This window comes from Pseudorasbora parva, chromosome 5 (genome assembly GCF_024679245.1).
Source record: "Pseudorasbora parva isolate DD20220531a chromosome 5, ASM2467924v1, whole genome shotgun sequence".
Lineage (NCBI taxonomy): Eukaryota > Metazoa > Chordata > Actinopteri > Cypriniformes > Gobionidae > Pseudorasbora > Pseudorasbora parva.
Window position 1 is genome coordinate 48,220,794 of NC_090176.1, and position 22,430 is coordinate 48,243,223.

The 22,430-nt window shown below is 37.5% G+C and overlaps 1 protein-coding gene across 2 annotated transcripts in view; it reads left to right on the top strand.

Moving 5' to 3' along the window:
• Positions 1 to 4,583: 4,583 nt before the first annotated feature.
• LOC137075692 (potassium voltage-gated channel subfamily H member 7-like) overlaps positions 4,584 to 22,430 on the top strand; it is a 152,783-nt gene continuing 134,936 nt past the window's right edge. For both annotated transcript variants that reach the window (XM_067444581.1, XM_067444582.1), the window contains exons 1-2: positions 4,584 to 4,998; positions 7,197 to 7,427. In XM_067444581.1, the coding sequence (XP_067300682.1) occupies positions 4,923 to 4,998; positions 7,197 to 7,427 (307 nt within the window). In that variant the 5' untranslated portion in view covers positions 4,584 to 4,922. The remainder of the gene's footprint in view (positions 4,999 to 7,196; positions 7,428 to 22,430) is intronic.

Here is a 22,430-nt window from a genome sequence, read left to right on the forward strand (position 1 = left end):
GCCCAATTAAGACCTGAACTCCCCCACAGGAAGTCAAAACAAAAGGTTTGGGTGGAGGGAGTCTAGCCTTCGAAAAATGGCATATTCCCAGCTGGCGCTCGCACACAGAAATGGGGTTCGCCTGAGGAGGTTACTATAGCAACAGTACACTTTCTGTTTGGATTGGTATCCAGAGCCAAGATCACCTCTATCATCATCACCGTGAACTCCTCACGCAATTAAACTCCCTATTAAAGCTGAGCATGAAGACTATCAAAACACTTCCAGCCTTTCTTAATACAAACTCCAATGGTTAGGCTAATGAATTTTTAAGGACTTTTCAAACGTATTGCTTTTAGGATCATTAGCCCTGTGCTATAATTTACGTGTACTTTGTGAATGGATGTGGATTGCAATTCCAGTAATTTGGTGAGATAACTGCAGTTTGAGATATTGGATGAGAACAAATCTTGAACTGAATTGAGCTGACTGAATATTTAATTGATTATGTTTTTTACTGTAAAGCTGTTTTGAAACAATCTGTATTGTATAAAGTGCTATAGAAATAAAGCTGACTTGACTTGGTACAAGCAGAGAAGCAGAAGTCTCCATTCTCATTGCCGTCTATGAGAAACAAAGGAGATATATGGGGATTACATTATCAAACCTTTTAAAAATCAATCAAAGATAATTACATTTGACAGGACATTTTGGGAAAAGAGCAGCAGGTCAGACACTAAAGGAGGTTCTGTTGTTTTTTTAGCTGTTATTTGAATTTCAATGCTGTCCATCCTCTTGTTTTTTTTTCTCAATGGAGCAGATGGGTTTTCAGCCCTCACTGAAATACGGGGACAGATGTTTCACAACTAAGCTAAGACAAGCTCTCCATTCTGCTTTTCCTTTTCTGTCTCTTGGAGCTTGGAGGTTAGCTTGAAATTGTCAGTAGGCCATATATGGATTAATGGAAACACCCGCAAAGCAGCAGAGAAGAATTTGCATTATGTTTATAACATTAGGTATTCTGAGTTGACATAAAAATAGGTCTGGTATAGTCATATAGACAGGGAATGGGCTTTTCAGGACCATGGACAGGTCACTGTTGTGGAGAAGATTTGGGCTGATGCATTACATTTTAAATGATAAAATGACTTACAAAATTACTTTCAACGTGGTGAATTTTGAACAGGGTTTTTTGCTGGTCAATTTTAGGCACAATTAGTTCATCTTGTTCAACCCAAACTGTCCGCAGTTTGTCCAAATGTCTACTATCATTAGAATTCCTTTAAAAAAAGAAGGTACAATGTGATTTAGCCTATGAGAAACAAGGACATTGTAATAATAATTATTTTTAACTCAAAAAAGTAAAAACATGTTATATCTAAAAAGACAATGCACGTCTTTTTACAGAAAACATTTATGTTTGAATGCATATGCAATTTGTATACTTTTGTTAAAATTACGACTACTAGCTACTATGATTCTTGGTTCAAACTATTGAAATCCATTCGAATTTCTGTAAGTCATTTTCTGTTGGGTTTCATAATCTATTTTGGTTTTAGATGTGATTTGAGTATTATGGGAGCTTGTTTCTGCAACTGAATGAAAAGTGACTTTTTATCTAACAATTCAACAACAAAAAAATCCTCACAATTACTAGTTTACATCTTACAATTCTGATTATTAACGTTCCTGTGGTATGAAGCAGAGCCGGGCTGAGTGCTGTGGGAGCGGAACGAGGCCGCTGGAGCGATTGCTAACGAGAGAAGAGCGCGACACACGGCTCGAGAGCTTTTATTCTGCCACAGACGACTCTTCCGCTCGTGTGTATGTGGGGTAACGCAGCGCTGTTTTATCATATTACACACATTTGGGTGTCTTGAAAATTATGCTATAATGCTACTCTGTGCGTTCGCTTGGCAGCTGCTATTAGACGCTTGTTGCACACTACAGTAAGCTAGATAAATATTAGAACAGATGCGGCTCGTCCATAGAGGGCGCTGGGGCGCCGGCCTCCCGCCGACCTGCCTGCCTGTTTTTATTTTTATTATTATTATTTATTTTTTAATAATCTCTCATTTTGAAACATAATGTGTATTAATTATATGCTAATAATGTTTTTACTTTAGAATGTGTTTAGAACTCATTCTGATATTTGCATACATTTTTAACGCCGTTAGGTTGATCGTGTTGCTGCAGTAGCCAATCGGCTGTCTTCCGCAGCTCCAGTTCGCTCAGCCCCGCAGTGCTGTAATTTAAGCCAATGGTTCTCCGGTTGCTACGCAAAAAATCATCGTCGTAGAATTTTATGGTTTTGGGAGCGCTGAAAATATCGCCCGTAGCTCTGAGATTAGAGCAGTGCACTGCTGAACCACGGGACACTCAGCCTGGCGTCGGCGCGGGCGAAGTCGAGGAGCACTAATGTAGGCGTGGGGGTTGAACTTGCCCCAAATTAAGTTAAATTGCTACAAAAGAAGAACATTAGCAGAAAAACTCCTTGTAAAAGAACTTGGACCAGACAAGCCAGAAGGGAATAGGCGCGAGAAAAGGAGAAAACCTTCAAGAGAAGCTTTTCCGAAGGTTGGTTCGATCGAAAGGCTTGGCTAACTAGCTGTGGTTACGTCAAGGCAATCTTTTGCTTCCCTTGCTTACTGTTTAAGACACGTGTGATAGCTCGTGGACACAGACCTGAAACATATATATAATATAATTTATCGTTATTGAGCATAATAAACATGCAACTTGTTCATTATCATCACCTGTGAAACTGTTGATTTCTACAGCAGTTAAATTAATATTGTCTTTTTTATTATATTGCATTGACTGGTTTAAATTCTTTTATTGGTATAGGCAAGGGACATGGCCTCAAACGCACCATAATGCAGGAAATCACATCTATGAAATCAAAAAAATGTATGGGGGAGGACCCCAGCCCCCCCGCAAAAAATAGCCCCACCTATAATATTTTTCACCAGCCGCCACTGTATTAGTATATTAGTTTTTTTAAATAAATGCGGGATGGCTTGTGTTGCTAAATGGCATGCAATAGAGTGCCGAGGTCATGACGTCACTTTGTAGGCCAAAACGCGGAAGTGAGTTAGCATTTTAGCACTTCCGGTTCCCTCGCTCCAAAGTCTATGGGTTTTTTGAATGGGTTTTTGCTAAATCGCCTGAAATAAGGTCTGTGGTTAACAAAGCCTTTAAATATTTTCACGTTTTGATCTATGATATAAAACACACTAGTTCTAACCTGCTTGTGATTTTTTAAAACTTTATTGTGTCTTAAAAACGGCGGTTGCTAACAAGTTGCTAAAAGGGACTACATCCTTTGGCTGGGACTTTAGACGTCATCGTGACAAACAGGAGATCTCACCAGCCCGCATTTCATTCACTTTTGAATTCTGTAAGTAAATGTTTAATAAAAATAAAAAACTAGCACGCGTTTCAGCGTCACGTTCTTAGAAGTTTACCTTTCAGTTAATATACATAAAGTTATATATTTAGTCCTTTCAAATAGTGGTGTTTCCAAATATTGTTGTACACAGAAATATGTGATAGGTAACCGATTGCCAGTTCTTCATTTCTGTGGAGAGACTGTAGTGTTTTGTTTTGTCCCGATATGGAACAAGTCGTCGAATGAAAGCTGCGCTGTTCTACATGTCTAGATTTATAGTGGTTCTCTCCTCGATTATGATCAATCGTGAAGAAGTGGATAAGTGTTCATACAGAGCGCAGATCATAATGAGCGAACGTGTTTTTTAAATAAAGTTTGAGGAAGCTTGATGATGACGTAGATCCGCGACTGTGTGCTGTAGTCCGTTTATAGCTTACCGTTAGCATTTTATATCTGACGGCTTTATTTAGGCTTCAAACGTTATACATTTTGGATTCACTTGTAAAGATTATCTTGATAGACAAAACTTGTAAGGGTCATAACTCTTTGTTGAACACAGATCTTATTTTTTGCGATTGTCCAAAAGTCTATGGGGAAAATGCATAGGCTTTTGGTCGAGGGAACCCATGCGCCGCTAACTTCCGGGTTGGCCTACAAAGTGACGTCATGACTTCGGCACTCTATTAATTTTAAACATTGTATGATGGAGTAAATGCTGTATTACTGTACAAGAATTTGTTTTCTGTCTATAAATTCCTCTTAACAGTTGTTCCCTTGTCTAATAAAACTCATTAAAGCCTTTGGTGTTTCCATGGTTTCTGCAAAATAAAACCGACGGGTTTTTAATCCAAAAATCTTACATATTGTGCCTTTAAATGTAAGGCTGCTACTTGTTTTAGAATGTTTATAGAACATTCAAAAAGTTACATTTTCATAATGTTGGTAAAACGATCAAATGGATTGTTCGCGTTCTTTTAACGTTCGAATAACTAAAACGTTTTTAAAAACGGACGTTTCGAACATTAATAAATAAGGTTTTCATAAGGTTCTTAGAACATACTTTTAGCTGTTAGATGAGTATTTTTAATCACTTTGGAGGCTCAGAGAAACGGCCACGAATGCAGGAGTCATAAGCGCGCTAACTCAACCCCCTTTACGTATCATCGACGAAACGAGCGCCGCCGAGGCTGACAGTGCGCTGGGGTGAGTTAAGTTTCAGCCCGGGGCGGCGGAGCTCAGTTATTAAAGCCCCTAGAGGCGCTTCACAACACAGTCTTCCATTCGCGTTCAGCACCACACAGGACTTCACCCGTCTGCGGACAGCGATGCTTCTCCATCCGAATCTCACCCGACTCTTCCTCATCACCGATTCCTGTCGGTGTCGGTTTCGAGGAGTTCAGCCAAGGTTCCGACACGCATGTGACTACAGCCACCGTATGTGAAAGCTCCCCGAAAGTGGACAGATCGGACAAAGAGCTGCCGTTCAGATGCAGCGATAACTTTGAGGAGGTTCGCTTTTATTTTGGACGAGCAGCTGAAGATTGTTATAATCATGCCTGTACGGAGAGGTCATGTCGCTCCTCAGAACACCTTTCTTGGAATAATAATACGGAAATTCGAGGGACAGAGTAAGTATTACAAATCAAACATACTTGGTTATTTCATTTAGATGATAAGGGAAGTGCTAGTATTAACATGCATAGACAAATAAAGCTAACGTACGATATTTGCATGCACACAAACCCTTTATAGCCCACATTTAAGGAAAGTAAACAGTAAAACAGTCACTATCCAGTTATGTGCATGCTCGACCATTCCTTTATATAAGGTTTAAACACTATCACCAATAAAATAATCAATTAGATTACTTAATATATAAATGATATGTGATATAACATTTGATAAAGAGCATAAAAACACAAAGGCTTCCCCGATCGACAGAGAGACTGGCAGATGACAGTCAGGAGACTTTCAGCATTGTGGCTCTTTAGTGTTTCCACTTCACATACATCTGTCAGATGACCGTGTTTACAAAACGACTATACCATTGAAATGCATGAATGACAACATGCTCTGCCTGTGTGTTTAGATGAATTATGCTCTCATACTGAAGATTACACACATACGCAGTAAAATCTAGACTGCTCGAGCGTATTTAGAGGATTTTTATGGCATCTAAGGTTTTTAAGCACTCATTACATAAGCTGTGCACATGCTATATTGATATAAAAAGGTAAAATTGTATGATACATAAACAATAAAACCTTAAAATACAATAAAACGTAAAATAATGTAACATTGTTAGTTTTTATTACATTGATAATAAAAAATAACAAAATTGAAATATAATAAAAGTAATATATTTAACAAGAGTTTAGACCAGTTTTTCCCAACCTTTGTTGACTTAAGCTCATATTATACTGGATTTCATTTAGCATTACCATAAAAATGATATACTATAGGTTTGCAATTTTTTGCATGCATATTTTTAAATAAAATTCACATATGGAATTAAGTACAATCTACGTAACTAAGTAAAATAACTGATCAAATAAGTTTAACTAGGCCAGTTATAGCTTGTTGAGCAATTTTTACTTAGTTGAAGTTTACTTTGCAATGCTCGGGTTCAATACATTTTACTCAAACCATATAAAACTTATTCAAGGCATGCTTTTAAAGTGAATGCTTTACTTAGAACATTTAAGTCATTAATACACTATAGATACTGCATAGGCAACATTTCTACATTGCAGAAGTAATGTGGCACCCACCTGAGATCTTGGTACACAATAATGCTAACATTCGTTGAATTGTTTGAGTATGAATGTGTCATTTTGAGTAGAAAACGAACTCCAGATGTCACAACACAGGAAGTTACTAAACCTCACAACAAAAGCAATGCTAAAATACAGCTGGAAAACAGTGAAAAATGCAACCTTATTAATTATTCATGCCCCAGTGCATAATGGGAACACCAGTATCGGAAAGTAGAGGAGGTTTTATTTAATTTTATAATGTTGATATTTACGCTTTATTTTTTAAGATCTTTATATATATTATCGAGTGCTAATATAGAATTTACTTGGGGAGGTGGGGGTTTCAGGTAGAAATTGCTTTAGTTATTTCTGTTTATAAGTGCTTATAAATTAAAAACAATAAATGTTGTGGATGATAAACATTCACTTGAGCTTGTTTGACTTTAATGAGTTTTGAGAGTTCTGGGGGCAATAATTGAGAAACTTTATCAGAGAAAGAATGAAGGGGGAATGCATTTAGATCTCAAATCCAAATCCAATCCAATTAAACAGTCATTTTAAAATCTTTCCTCTGGTTGGGAATCACTGCTATAGACTGTTATCTGATAAAAAAGCAAAAGTGAAATCTCTTTGATGTAAAAGATCGACTGGATCTCCTCTTTTGCTCGGTAATCTTGGTAACGCTTTAGTTTAGGGTACATTTCTCATATGAACTAGTTGCTTATTAGCATGCATATTACTAGGATATTGGCTTTTTATTTTTAGTACTTATAAAGCACATGATGCCTTATCCTGCAATTCTACATCTCTTAATCCTTCCCAATTCTTAAACTTGACAACTACCTCACTAATTATTAATAAGCAGTAATTAGGAGTTTATTGAGGCAAAAGTTGTAGTTAATAGTGAGAACTGGACCCTAATCTAAAGTGTGACCAAAATCGTACTTAGGAAAATGTTTCCTCTAAAGTGTAAGAAGAGATCAGAACAATGTCTCAAATTGTGATAACTCATACTCATAGATCAAGTGTTTATCCGAGCCAAATTTCATGTGATGTTTGGTTGTTTACAGATAAGAAGTTCATCATAGCCAATGCTCGGGTCCAGAACTGTGCTATTATTTACTGTAATGACGGATTCTGTGAGATGACGGGATACTCGCGGCCGGACGTCATGCAGAAACCATGCACATGTGACTTCCTGCATGGGGAGCAAACCAAGAGACACGCGATTGCTCAGGTGGCTCAGGCTCTGCTGGGCTCAGAGGAACGCAAAGTGGAGATCACGTACCATCGCAAGGACGGTGAGTCCAAGCCCATCCTTTCCTGTTGGCTCGGTGGTTTTGCTCTGAAGAGAGAAAGAGAGACAGACATAAGCGAAAGAATGGCTCGGTTTCAAAAGCAGATATCTACTGCTTGCACAATAATGCCAGGTTCAGACTATACTATATTTTGTCTGTTACGAAAGTGTCAGATTATGCAATTTTGCTCAATTCTTGTAGCTTAGAAATCTAGACGCACCCTAGCGTCAGCAAGTCTAATCTGACGCGAGTTTCGTCTAGCAACTCTCAATGCACTTCTGAGCTGTAAAAGCCAAACTCTGGTCAGGCCAATCACATTGTGTATAGAGTCGGGGGGCGGGGCTTAACATAATGACGGCTGAGTTGCGTTTGCGTGCTTCTAGTAAACACAGAAGCTGGCGAACGGCGGTCATTCGAATCAGCTCTGACCGCGACTCTGGAAGACTTGGAGTTAAGCTTTTCTCTGAGAAAAGAACAAAGAACGGCACTGAAGTCATTCTTAAAAAGGGAAGATGTGTCCAGAGTTTTGCCGACCGGATACGGTGAAAGTTTAATCTGTCAACGAGCTCCGCTTCACCTTCGTTGCTCTGGTTGGTTGTCGCGCTATCCAGTTGTGTGCATAGGGAGTTTGGAAGACAACCGTTTATCCGCCCCTCAGATTGAGCTGTCTATGGTGAGTTCAGACCAAACATCTCGATGTGGGTCTGGCTTGTCAGGCTACAATTCTTGTGTCATGGACAAGAAACATACGCTGTCAGACTATACGCTGCTCCCCGACCAATCACCACATGCCGAGAAGGCGGAACTATAGCGAATGAATTTTGAAAACAAGAGTGTAAACAAACAAAGGTTTTACTAGTCTAATGCTATTTACCAGTACTTAAGGGCTTGCTGAAGCACCTACGCTATCATTTGACAGCATAATTTAGTTTTTTCACTTTGCCGTGGTAATTTTTTTTACAATTTTTTAATCCCCAAAAATCATAAGCAGTGTCTCAGAACAAGCTGTTTAAAGTTTCTATTCAATGTGATGTCACAAATGCTTAAGCCACGCCCACTATTGCTGACAGGCTCCACCCCATTAGCAAGTACCCGCCCTCTCCATTTTTATCTCCTCGCCAGAGCATTTAACAGCAGCATTCATGTAGGAAATGTGTTCTCAACACAGTTATTCTGTGTGCTTGCACTCAGAAAACCATATATCAGAAGTTTAGACTGATAAGGCTTTAAAACGCATGCAGATAATAAACTTTCATGTAGATAAAGAACTGCAAAGTCACGTGAGCGCGATAGAGATGATAATCAAAACAAAACCGATATTTTAGTTTTTGGCAGAGTATCAAGAGCTGTGAGCTGCTAAGGCTCCGCTATGAAGGTAAATTGATGCCATATAGAATTGCAAGTGTAGGGTAAGATTTGTGAAAGTGTACATAAGATTGCAAGCGTAAATTAAATTTGCATAGACAAGATAAGTTTTGCAAAGGTGTAAAACTTATCTTGTGTATGCAAATTTAATTTACGCTTGCAATCTTATGTACACTTTCACAAATCTTACCCTACGCTTGCAATTCTATATGGCATCAATTTACCTTCATACTCCGCCCTCTTCTGGAAATTGGGGCGGGGAGCAGCAGCTCATTTGCATTTAAAGATACATACCCGAAAACACAATTGGCCATTTACAGCATGGTATAATAAATGATCTGTGGATATTTTGAGCTGAAACTTTACAGACACATTCTGGGGACATCTGAGACATATGAGACATCTTTTAAAAAGGGGCATAAAAGGTAATAATAATAATAATAATAATTATTTAGGTCTCTAACTATTTAATTAAAAGGTCTCCTTTAAACATGCTAGTGTTTGTGTTGTGACATCGTGAAGCATCGCAGGCGCCGCATCTGTTGTTGTCCACTATGACTCTATACGAGATGAAAAGATTGATTCTTACGTCCTGATGCCCATTGTCATTTACAAATCACCATGACACTCTTCATCAAGATGACTGGACCAAAATTGGATTGATATCATCATGTAGTCTGAACCCGGCATAAGAGGCTGTTTACACAGAATGGGATATTGCATTACTGCATTAATGGACTGCATCCTACAAAATAGTGCTATGAAGTGCATGGGGAAAACATTGGTTCTTAATGCTGAATGCTGCTAAACTGAACTGATAACAAGCATACATAATGCAGTCAACTTATTAGTTTACCATATTTGATGCTAAATTTAAACTTTGAAATTTTATTTTGGGTGAACTACAGTATATACTGATACTGTACATACAGTAGTGTTGCTATCCAGGACTCATTGGTGCATTTTTGTATTGAGATATATTGTGACACAATGTTACACACACTGCTCATCTAAAGAAAAACCTGCTGTTTGGATTTAAATATGCAAATGTTCAAGAGTCTATGACTGGATCATTATTGAAGTGATTATTATGTTTCTGACAGGTTATATGTTTGGCTACAGTTCTTCTAACCCTAATTGTAGGACTGTAGGTCGCTTTTCTTAAAAAAAACATGTAGGAATTGTTGGTTGTTGTATTCACAATGCACGAGTCCAGCACTCTGTAAAGTCTCTTCCAGAACATCCCAATGACCTTCAATGAATTTAAGCTGTGGACTCTGTGGAGGTGAAAATTATTCTTCATGCTCTCTCCCAACCATTCTTTCACAGTTTGATCCTGACGAATCTTGACATTGTCATCCTGTAATATGGCCGTGATGTGTCTTCCTTCATGATTGTAAATCTCTAGTCTCTAGTGAAATCCTCAAGTTTTAATACTTTATGGTATTTTATAAGCAGTTTAATCTGCCATCCGCATCAGATGACACCTTAAAATGCTGTCTAGGTTTGCAACTCGCTAGGTTTTGCAACAGAACAAGAAATGCAAGCAGTGTGTTTCTTTTTTTCACGCACGCCTTAGCTCCTTTTGTTTCGCCTTTTGCCCGTCTCTGCTACAATATCGTAAGCGCCTCATTTGGTGGGGAGGAAAGCTGATTTCAGCTGAAGTGTGCAGTGAAGCAGACTCACTAATGTGGGCATCCTTACACCCGCCTAGAGCTACTCAGTCAAATTCAGCCCTCAGCCTGTCCAATCCCTTCAAACACACAGGATTAAAGAAAAACACACGCCAGCGTCTGCTGCTAGAGCTCACGTCGGCTCTTCTGCTAGCAGTGTTTGAACAGTTACACAGGAAGATGCTTTACTGATGAGCCTGAACTCAGTGTGTGCGTTAGTTAGATGAGCCATGAGCTCTCCATATCCGTCTGCATTATGCTCCAATGATGGAATATCTCATTTCTTTACTAGATTTTCTAGCATAAACATGCTCCAAAAACATGATATTGCCCCATATAACTTGCTGTATATAACAATATATTACATTCATTGAAGTGTAAACACTTGGGAGGACAGTAAGACAAGCAAACAATCTAGTTACCAGAATATCATAGAGTGGGCTGGACATTTTTGGCCACTTAGCAACCATCCAGTACACCTTAGCAACACCCTCGCAACCTCAGAAATGCCACAGCATCCATGTGTCTATATATATATATAGATAGATAGATAGATAGATAGATAGATAGATAGATAGATAGATAGATAGATAGATAGATAGATAGATAATTATTTGGAATATCTCTATCTATCTATCTATCTATCTATCTATCTATCTATCTATCTATCTATCTATCTATCTATCTATCTATCTATCTATCTATCTATCTATCTATCTATCTATCTATCTATCTATCTATCTATCTATCTATCTATCTATCTATCTATCTATCTATCTATCTTCCAAATAATTAATAATTATAAATACACATTAATAACTAAAATATAACACTTCCAAATAATTAAATAATAAATAATTAACAATTGTTAGTAATGATTAATAATTAAATAAATTAATATTTTTTTTACTTTATAAGACCCTGGCAACCACAGATATGTATACGTATACATATCTATGCTTGCAACAATGGTAGGAAATTACTAGGTTGACGTTTACTTTTTGGGCCACTTAGAACCAGAACACCCTAGCAACCTTAGAAATACCATGGCAACCACCCGCAACACCCTAGCATTGTGGCTATATAACCAGGTGTTTATTATAAACACATACAAATAGTTAAATCATTAATAATACATAATTACATGATAAATAAATAAATAATTTAATCTTTTTTAGTTGAAGACCTTTTTAATTACAACAATGCTATAAAAATAAAAAGGTTGACTGACTTTTTGGCCACCTAACAACCACCCAGAACAGCCTAGCAACCTTATAAACGCCATGGCAACCACCCACAACACTCCTTTGTTTATTGTTTATTATTATGAACACTTGCAAATTATTAAATAATTATTTAAATAATTAATAAAAAAAATATTCATTAAATAATCAATATAGATGTCAAATTAAACTTAAGTAATACAAAAATAAAAAATAATTATATTATTGGCATGTTAATATGAACCAACATCAGAGAACCATGCAAATGTGTTGTTAAATTAATAAAATATAAACATAAAATCTCAGGTGAACTTCAAGTAAATATTTTACCTCAAAGATGTTTGGCTGACAAAAATATATATTTTAAATTAATTAGGAGAAAATTTTTTTTTTTTAAAATCCTATGGGCAAACATGCTTCACTGAATTATTTACATTTGACAATAGTAATAGGCCTGCCAAAAATGTATTGTGATGATCTGTGAATAACAACATGTATTTGATAGATAGATAATAAATATGTAATATAGAATAGTAAGAAGCACATCTGCATGTGCCTTTTCTGGTAAAAACAGACCATTTTAATTGCAACAGTGCAAGGAAATGAATAGGTGGACATACTGGCAATATACCAGAGTTATACTACACCTTAAAAATAAAGGTGCCAGGAAGAACCAACACAGAGATGCCTTACAAGGACCATCTTTGGTTCCCCAAAGAACCGTTTTGTAAAAGGTTCTTTAAAGAAACTAACTATGTTATAGTTTAAAGAACCTTTTGTGCAATGGAAATGTTCTGTGGATATTAAAGGTTCTTGGACCATACACCCTGCAAATAACCATTTCTGAACCTTTATTTTTAAGAGAGTGGCTGTAAATGCTAAACTGTCTTTCTGATGTTAATTTCAACATTTGAAACATATTACAGCACATCTGTTTAGTGAATGGGTTTGCCACTGATAGACAACTCATGGCATCTAGAAATGATTACTTAGGCATGTACTGTACTGGGAGAAAGTCAATGGTTGTACCTGCTCAGACAGAAAACCCTTAACAATGAGCTTCAGCTGGGGAATATATATATATATATATATTAACACCATTGTTTAATGACTCGCCTTTGCAGTTTCAGCTGAATACTGCATTTTAATAGCACCTGGTGCAGGGCGATTTAAACAGCCGTTTCCCTGTACCTAGATATTAATAAGCAGCGTTTCAGCTAGCATAAAAGTGGGACTGAAAAGCAGACTGAGCCTCATTAAGGAATCATTAGAGGTTCGGTTAAAGAGTGCTATCAAGTTGAGAGTGAAATTCAACACCCCGTACACACAGGCTAACAATACCTCACATCAGCTGCGGATCAGACAGCAACGCAGCTCACCTGAGGCCGAAGCTTTCGCCAGGAACATTGTGCTGTCTATTCATCCAAAGATATGAATTATACAGGTGTGGTTAAATTTGAGATAAAGCACCTCGATGAAGACCTGTTTAGGAGAAGCTCCTCTAAAATGAAGTAATTAGGATCTGATGAGGCTTTTGGCAATCAAACCAAAGGGCCTACATTTGTAAATTGGCTGTAAAAATCTTTTTAACTAAATTATAAAAATTATTCAGCTAAGATGCATTCAATTGATTAAAACTGACAGTAAAGACATTTCAAATGGTGCTCTGTTGAACTTTGTATTCGTCAAAGAATTCAGAAGGAAATATATAATGGTTTCCACACAAAAATAAAGCAGCACAATGGTTTTCAACATTGATAATGATAAGAAATGTTGGTCACATTTTAGATTAGAGTCCAATTCTCACTATTAACGACGACGTTTGCCTCAATAAACTAAACTCCTGATTACTGTTTATTAATAGTTAGTAAGGTAGTTGATAAGCTTAGCTATTGGTCATGCATAATGTACTAGCTAATTAAACCCTAAAATAAAGTGTTTACCAAATGTTTCTTGAGCAGCGAATCTGCATATTAGAATCTCTGAAGGATCATGTGACACTGAAGACTGGACTAATGATGCTGAAAATTACATTTTGAAATTTATTAAAATACAAATCTTTTTTCACAGTATCCCAGCTTTTTACTCTATGATCAAATGAATGCAGGCTTGATGAGCAGAAGAGACTTCTGTCGAAAACATTTAAAAACTTGAGCAGCAGTACAGTATATATGATGAAAATTAAATGAAAATGTGCTTTCTACATGCCCATGGTGACTTTGGGATTTTGGATAATCGGGTAAATGCTTCACAAATGGCAGGAACTTCATCTCATTTCATCTTTTTCTCTCTTCTCTTCTTATGGTTACATAATGTGGAGCAAAAACAGCTTCACATTATGTAACACTTCAATTCATAACAAAAGTAATACCATAAAAAGGCAAAGTTCTGCCTAAAAACTCCCCTGAACATTATAGCGTTCATTGATCTACAAAAGTACCTGATGAAAATTAGTTTAGATGCGGTTTCTTGTCAGATGCTATACAGCGGCGTCTGATCACAGTTTTAACAAGATTACACGTAAATTAATTTGCAATCCCTAAGTAACCTTGAAAGCAAATCAATGTGTGTGTGTGTGTGTGTGTGTGTGTGTGTGTGTGTGTGTGTGTGTGTGAGAGCCTGGTTATGTGGTTTATTAGGACACAAATTTGTATAACTACATGGGTATTACACTATAAATGTGGTTTATAAGGACATTTCAGACCCACTTTATATTAGGTGGCCTTAACTACTATGTACTAACATTTTAATTAATCATTTGATACAATGCACTTATTGTGTACATACATGTTTTTACATTGTACTTACATTTTCAAAATGACCTGCATGTAATTACGTCTGTAATTAATTTCTGTAGTTACATTTGTAATTACACAGTTGGCACTTCCCTTACACCTAACCCTACCCTTAAACGACCCACACCACCACACCTGACCCTAACTCTACCTGTATCTCAATATCAGCAAAAGTGCTTTGCAATACAATTTGATCACAGTTAGTGCATTGTACTTATTTTGTGATGTAAGTACATAGCACTTAAGGCCACCTAATATAAAGTGGGGCCGACATTTCAAATGTCCTCATATTTAAAATAGCTTTAATAACATACTAAATGATGTTTTTTTGAGAAAGTAAAAATGCAGAATGTTTCCTGTGATGGGTAGGTTTAGGGGCAGGTGCAGTGTAAGGGGATAGAAAATACGGTTTGTACAGTATAAAAAACATTACGCCTATGGAGAGTCCCTGTAAACCTCATAGACCAACATGTGTGTGTGTGACACGGCCCTCACGATCACACCACACAGCTGTCATGACCCCTGGTAAACCGAGTTTGTTTAGCACTTCCAGGGCGCGGTGTGGATGAAGAGGTTTGTGGGTAATGGGCTCTGATGTCACAGCGGTGTTGTAGAGCATATGGAGATGTCAGCTCGCGTGCCGTCTTAATGGAGTCGTTACACCTGTGCGCCCTGACACCTCACTCGCGCCTCATGATGGATTACAGTGCTCATGTGAAGCTCATGAGCCAGCTAGCTGTTTATTTATTTCCATGCACTTGTTCATGGTGTCGTTCCTGAACAGAGTCTGGGGTTTGTAATGAAGGTGTGTTCAAAAAGATGTTCAAATGATGGATGCTCTTATTTCCATTAGATATTCTGACATAAACAGCCCCAATAGCATAAATAAAATGCTTTTTTGTTTTTTCTTTAATAAGGAGATACACTTTTGTGTGTGTGAAAGTCAATGCCACAATGGAAAGTAGCAATACAATGCTTTATGAAAAATTATAAATCCAGAAAACAGAATATCATAGTGTTTTTTTGCCAACCAACCACAACACCCAATTCTGTTCAAATTATGGAATATTTTATTTCCATCAGAAATATTTCATATTTTGACATAAATAGTTCCAATAGCATCTCTCTCTCTCTCTCTCTCTCTCTCTCTCTCTCTCTCTCTCTCTCTCTCTCTCTCTCTCTCTCTCTCTCTCTCTCTCTCTCTCTCTCTCTCTCTCTCTCTCTCTCTCTCAGAGAGAGAGAGAGAGAGAGAGAGAGGAACGCACAGATGGTATCGTTTCAAATATTTCATTATCAATACATATTGAAATATTCATATTTTTGACCACCTAGCAACCATCCAGAACACCCTAGCAACACCCTAGAAGCCCTAATGAAATTTGCACATGCAAGCACCACCATATTATAAATACTTCAGTAATTAATTCATTTACATGTAAAATTTAAATTTGCACAATCAAGGATCATGTCATACAAATGCTGTCAATAATCATCCATTTTTATGTCTCCTTAATTTTTACCAATTCTAAGACCGCATTACATGCATCTTTTAAAGAGGATACAACTCAATGCATTGCTACAAGCTGCATGAAAGGTGGATGAAACAAAAGATTAATATTTTAATACTAAAATACAATAACAACAGCTATTTACCCAATATTTGTGTGCATTCCATATTGTTATGCTTATGAGAGTATCATATCCTTAACTTGTGCCAACATCTACTGCCATTCATGTGACGATCGTCATTTCTATGTAGAGAGTGTTTAAATTGAATCGCTTTTAAGTTCCCATGCTGGCTATAGGCAGACAGTAAGGCAGCTCACTGGGTTAGGAGAAACATCTGGAGAAACCTTAGAGAGACAGCGATTGAGTTTATGATCTTGGTCCTAAAAGGCCTCACCGTCATATTCTGCCATGGAAATGAGATCTGTGTGTCTGAAGCTTGATTCGGGATCCATACTAGTCAGTTCAGCATTGGCACAGTCAGTAAATGAATGGAGAAAATGGACAAACGGAAGTCACAGCACACAAGCACTATTGCGCAACACGTCAGAGCACATTTACTAACCACTGGCCCATGTCTCTGACATTCTGCATTATTTTTTTATAAAAAATATATTTTAGTCCCTATGACAATGTCATTGCTTGCATTTTTGTGACAGACAGCGCAGGTCATCGTGCCACTCACTGCGGAAAATACGAGATGAGCAAGCCTCTCTGCGAAACTGCACCTGTCATAAAAATGTGAAGACACATCGGCATTTAGTTCCTCGTAACTTTGGGCTTGCGTAATGTGAGGAATATTACACATGCGGTTCTGGAGGAAATGAACCTAGGAGTGCTAGATGAAGTTGGCATGATTGCGACCAATGATTTCTTTAGTAGATGGTTTGTATGTGTTTGATTTGAATCATGGATGTTACGGACTAACATTCTTTGACATAAACCACCTCAAGTTGCAGTTCCTCAAAGTTGATGTGTTAGAAGCAGGAAACATGGGCAAGCGTGAGGATTTGAGTGAGTTTGACAAGGGCCAAATTGTGATGGCTAGACGACTGGGTCAGAGCATCTCCAAAACTGCAGCTCTTGTGGGCTGTCCCGGTCTGCAGTGGTCAGTATCTATCAAAAGTGCTCCAAGGAAGGAACAGTGGAGAACCGGCCACAGGGTCATGGGCGGCCAAGGCTCATTGATGCACGTGGGGAGCGAAGGCTGGCCCGTGTGGTCCGATCAAACAGACGAGCTACTGGAGCTCAAACTGCTCAAGAAGTTAATGCTGGTTCTGATAGAAAGGTGTCAGAATACACAGTGCATCGCAGTTTGTTGTGTATGGGGCGGCATAGCCACAGACCAGTTAGGGTGCCCATGCTGACCCCTGACCCCGCCGAAAGAGCCAACAGTGGCATGTGGGCATCAGAACTAGACCACAAAGCAATGGAAGAAGGTGGCCTGGTCTGATGAATTGTGTTTTATTTTACATCTCGTGGATGGCCGGGTGCGTGTGCATCCCTTACCTGGGGAACACATGGCCCCAGGATGCACTATGGGAAGAAGGCGAGCCGGCAGAGGCCGTGTGATGCTTTGGGCAATGTTCTGCTGGGAAACATTGGGTCCTCCATCCATGTGGATGTTACTTTGACACGCACCACCTACCTAAGCATTGGTGAAACCATGTACACACTTTCATGGAAACGGTATTCCCTGGTGGATGTGGCTCTTCCAGCAGGATAATGCTCCTGTCACAAACCACAAAATGGTTCAGGAATGGTTTGAGGAGCACAACGAGTTTGAGGTGTTGACTTGGCCTCCAAATTCCCCAGATCTCAATCCAATCGAGCATTTGTGGGATGTGCTGAACAAACAAGTCTGATCCATGGAGGCCCACCTCAAAACTTACAGGACTTAAAGAATCTGCTGCTAACATCTTGGTGCCAGATACCACCGCACACCTTCACCACACCTATTAGGAAGGGGGTCATAATATTATGCCTGATCTGTGTATATAAACACTATATAGTCTCAATTTTAAAAAATGTGTCTCAGTTGTCTCGTAGACATCAATGAGATTAATTGGAGAGCACAAGGTTTCTTAATATCATCTCATGAAATGCTTGCAAGACCACATAATCTGAGCTGATCTGCAGATTAACTAAATTAGGAAGTTTAGGAGAAACATCTCAATGTATGCTTTATGTAAAATATTGGTAACACTTTACAATAAGGTCTCATTTGTTAATATTAGTTAATGCAACATGAACTAACAGTGAACACTCAATTTTCAATTTTGTTTGACGTTAGTAAAAATATAATTGATCATTGTTTGTTCATGTTAGTTTACAGTGCATTAGCGAATGCTAACAAATAACATTTGAATATACTAAGATAAATAAATGCTGTAGAAGTATTGTTCATTGTTAGATCATGTTAACCAATGACATTTTTTTTGTAAAGTGTTACCAAATTATGATGAAAGAGCAACTTCAGAGCTATAAAACTATCCTCTGGGGATGGTAAGTCTCCATATACTTCTTCCAAACAAACACTTGTGTCGTGCATATGTCAGGGAGGTTGCATTTCACCATTGCGTCTTTATCACGAGTTTGCTCCACCGTGAACTTGTCAAAGCATGTGTTTGTTGCATCTGTCAGTGGCTGCTCACAAGCGACCCGTAAAGTCACGCGTCCTTTAAAGGACAAAAGTTGACACCGTTCGAGCGTGCCGGAGCTAAAGAGATAATGAGACATTCACCGCTCCACCTCTGCGCAGAAGCGCCGCAGGATCGGAGCCATGTGGAGAGCGAGGGTGTTGGGTTTCGCTCGCTCCGTACCCTCCGTGAAGGGCCGGCCCGAGGGCTTTATTCCCTCGTCTTTCTTCCCTCCATGCACAGCTGAAGGCTGGTGGATGGAGGGCTCTGGAGGTACAGTGTAGCAGCAGGTGCAGGATGGTTGCTCCTGAAAGGGCAGCATGCATTATTAAAGGGTCGCCATCTCTTTGGTTACTCTTGCATCTGTTATGAAATCGTGGCGTGCGTTTGGCTGGGTCAGATGCATGCATTTCTGACAGAGAGAGTGAGAGCGGTCGGCCAATCACAAATAGATGGTTCAAAACATATCAAGTATATTTTAGGATCAGGTGTCGTCAGTACAGTGTTCTCCAAAAGACTGCAATTACAGTACACTGTAAAAAAATATTGTTGGTTTAACTTAAAAAAGTAAGTAACCTGGTTGCCTTAAAATGCTGAGTTTATTGAAATAAAAAAAATGAGTTGATACAATGAAGGAAATTGGTTTAATAAATAGAAACTCAAAATATGATTGTATCTGAACCACATAAAATGTGATAAATCATGAAAATAGCACGATTTGGCATGTTTCACTGCGTCTTCACAAATAAAACACATACAATTACCCAATATGCTTACAAAATCTAATAATAATATTTGAATAAAGGTTGTCGATTTTCAAAAATGTTCATTGTATTAACTCAAAAAATTTATTTCAATGAACTCAATTTTTAGGCAGCCAGGTAACTTATTTTTTTAAATATATATATTTTTTAATTTGTGTATAATCTGTTTATCGCAGCTAATATAGTGCTGTTGTACAAAAGTAAATGTTTTCAAAGCATTAAAGGAATAGGCTATTCAAAAATGCACATTTTCTTATGTCATTTCAACTTCATCTTCAACGAAGCACAACACATTTGGTAGAAAAGATGTGAAAAGAAGACATTTGGTTCTTACAACCAAAGTTTATACTGACAAGCTCCAAAAATGGTTTAAAAAAACTTTATGGTATAATATTCTAAACAAAATACATACAACTTTCTTCTAAAGTCATATGATATATTTGTGTCATATTCACTCATAATTGTCCCATCATGCCAGACTTAAATTTAAAAGGAAGATTTTTTTTACATATATTTTATATTATATTTTGCATAAAGAAAATTATTTTATATGAGTTTTACAACTTGTTTCAATTATAATAATATATATTTTTTTAATTAAGCATAAAAGTAGCTCAACAAATACGACCGTGATGTATAAATAATTTACAAATTGAATAAAATATTATTTTTGTTATAGAGTAAAGGATGTTTTCCTCTAGCATTGTGGTAATGAGTATTGGGAGGAAAATTTGTTTACAGAAATGACAAAAATAAATTTTTTAGGTGAACTATCCCATTAAATCTAATTTATACATTGTTAAAAAAAAACGCACATTGATAAGTCTATAAGGTCATGAAAGAAAGAATATGGGGTTGGATGATGAGAGTCAGTAAGCTCATTTTACTTCCATTTCAATTGACATCTTTTGGGTGTAATAAAAGCACTTTGAGCATCTTTGGGAAATGTACCGCACCTTTACATAACTGCGAGTTTTAACACACGACTAACTAACTCAACCAGGCCCCGCTAATTTATTCTGCATATGCCTTGGATGGGAATGATTTAAATGAGGAATACTGTGACATGTTTGTTCCCAGAAGAAAGACAATGGAGGCGTTTCAGGGAGTTCAGAAACACTGACACTGATACAGAGATGAACTCCCGCTGGAGGGACTTTTTCATGCTCAAACAGCAACATTTCACACTAAAGAAAGGTGAAAATGTAAAAAAAGTATAATAGGTCCTCATTAAAACACTTAACATTTTACAAATGGTGTGTATTCTCAGCTCAGTTATATTTTAACCTTTTCTCAGATGATTCCCTACACAATAAAAATAGAAACGTATTAAGATCGCAGACGACTTCTATCTTGGCAAACCATCTTCTTGCACTGCTGTCAAGGAGAAACAATTGAGGTTTTCTCTAAACTCTGTTTAAGATTCATCAGGAACGTTCCCCTTTAGCAGATATAGCCAGTGCCCCGACCAACGCTTCAACCCCAGCAGATGGGCAGTGCATTATAGGGGCAAATGTCTGTCCAATGCATCGGGACCACTTCTAATGAAACATATCTGCTCAGTGAAGGGAAGCCTTTTTGAAAGCCATCCAGAGGCAACCTAAACCATCTGTTCCTCTGCCACTGCCAGCATCGCCTACCGCTCCTTCTGTTCTCGACCCTCTCGACTGTAATGCAGCGAGATCTAATCTGGCTCACGCACACACAAAAGGAAGGGGGTGAAACGGAGATCACGGCGATCCCATTATGAAATCCTTATTTAGAAGAAAATCTTTCAGAACAAAGACTGTTTCTTGGGAATTCCTCAACATCACATTGTTATTCGAAGGTGAAAACGGCCATTAGTTGACTGGAACCAGTGAGTCAATGACTTACCAGATAACAGTTTTGTATGAAGGCATTTCCTAACATTGCAGACCGCCTTCCAAGACCTCTAATGATCTAGAACAAAAAAGTGAGCTTTAGAGACAGCTAAACAACAATTGAAAGGGATTTTCTAGTCAACATTTACTCACCCTCATGTCATTCCAAAATCCAAATGTATGCTGTTTTTTCCGTGAAAAACAAGTTGTACGATTTCATACTATGATATTTCGTAGTTATGGAGTTAGGGACATGCAAGAGAAAGGTATTGTTTGTTTTCACAACTTATGAATTAGTTCTTGTTCCTAAACAAAGGAACAAATTACTACAATGTGGCCATGTTTTACGTAATTGAGGAAATTAATGACCTCTTTCCCTGCCAGAATTTTTGATCATTTTCACAAAGTTTAATGGCCCACAGAATATTGTATAAATGTATGAAAGAAAGAGCAGACCCTCTGCTCTTAAACAAAACAACAAAAAACTATCCTATTCTAAGCTATTATTGCTTCATGCATTCTTTTTCATCAACACCTGACTTTTGTCAAAGACTACATCCAGATAACATTCAGAGCGATGATCAAACACAGATGGAGCAGATGGAGTCCATCAACACCCCAAAGCGTCACAGTCCTGTTGTTCTTCCTGGATCGACATTAGGCAGTTTTGATTTATATGAAGTTTAATGTTGATGATCGTGATATTTTACATATGATTACATATGCTATCGCTGGTTTCTGCTTTTTCGCCTGTGTTTTGATCAGGAGATTTAGATGATGTGTAATAACGCCCCCTACCGTATCTCAGTGAAAACACAGAAAGGAAGAAAATTCAGACAATGGTGGGAAAAGTTCATCTGTAACCATATCAATTTTTTTTTCTGCATGTGAGAAACCATGTGTGAAGAATAATTAGAATTAGATAAATATTTTTTTAACATTTCTTTAGTAACTACAATTCTTTATTGGACATTTATGTATTCATTCATGTTGACACACTCCAAACACACAGGAATAGACAGTGATGGATGAATATGCTGACTTGCAAAACAAAACTTAATAAAAATTAATAAAAACTGCAGGCATAAAAATAAAAAATAAAAAAATTAATTATATATATATTTTTTTATATAAAATAAATATATTTATATAAATAAATATATTTATTTATATATAAAA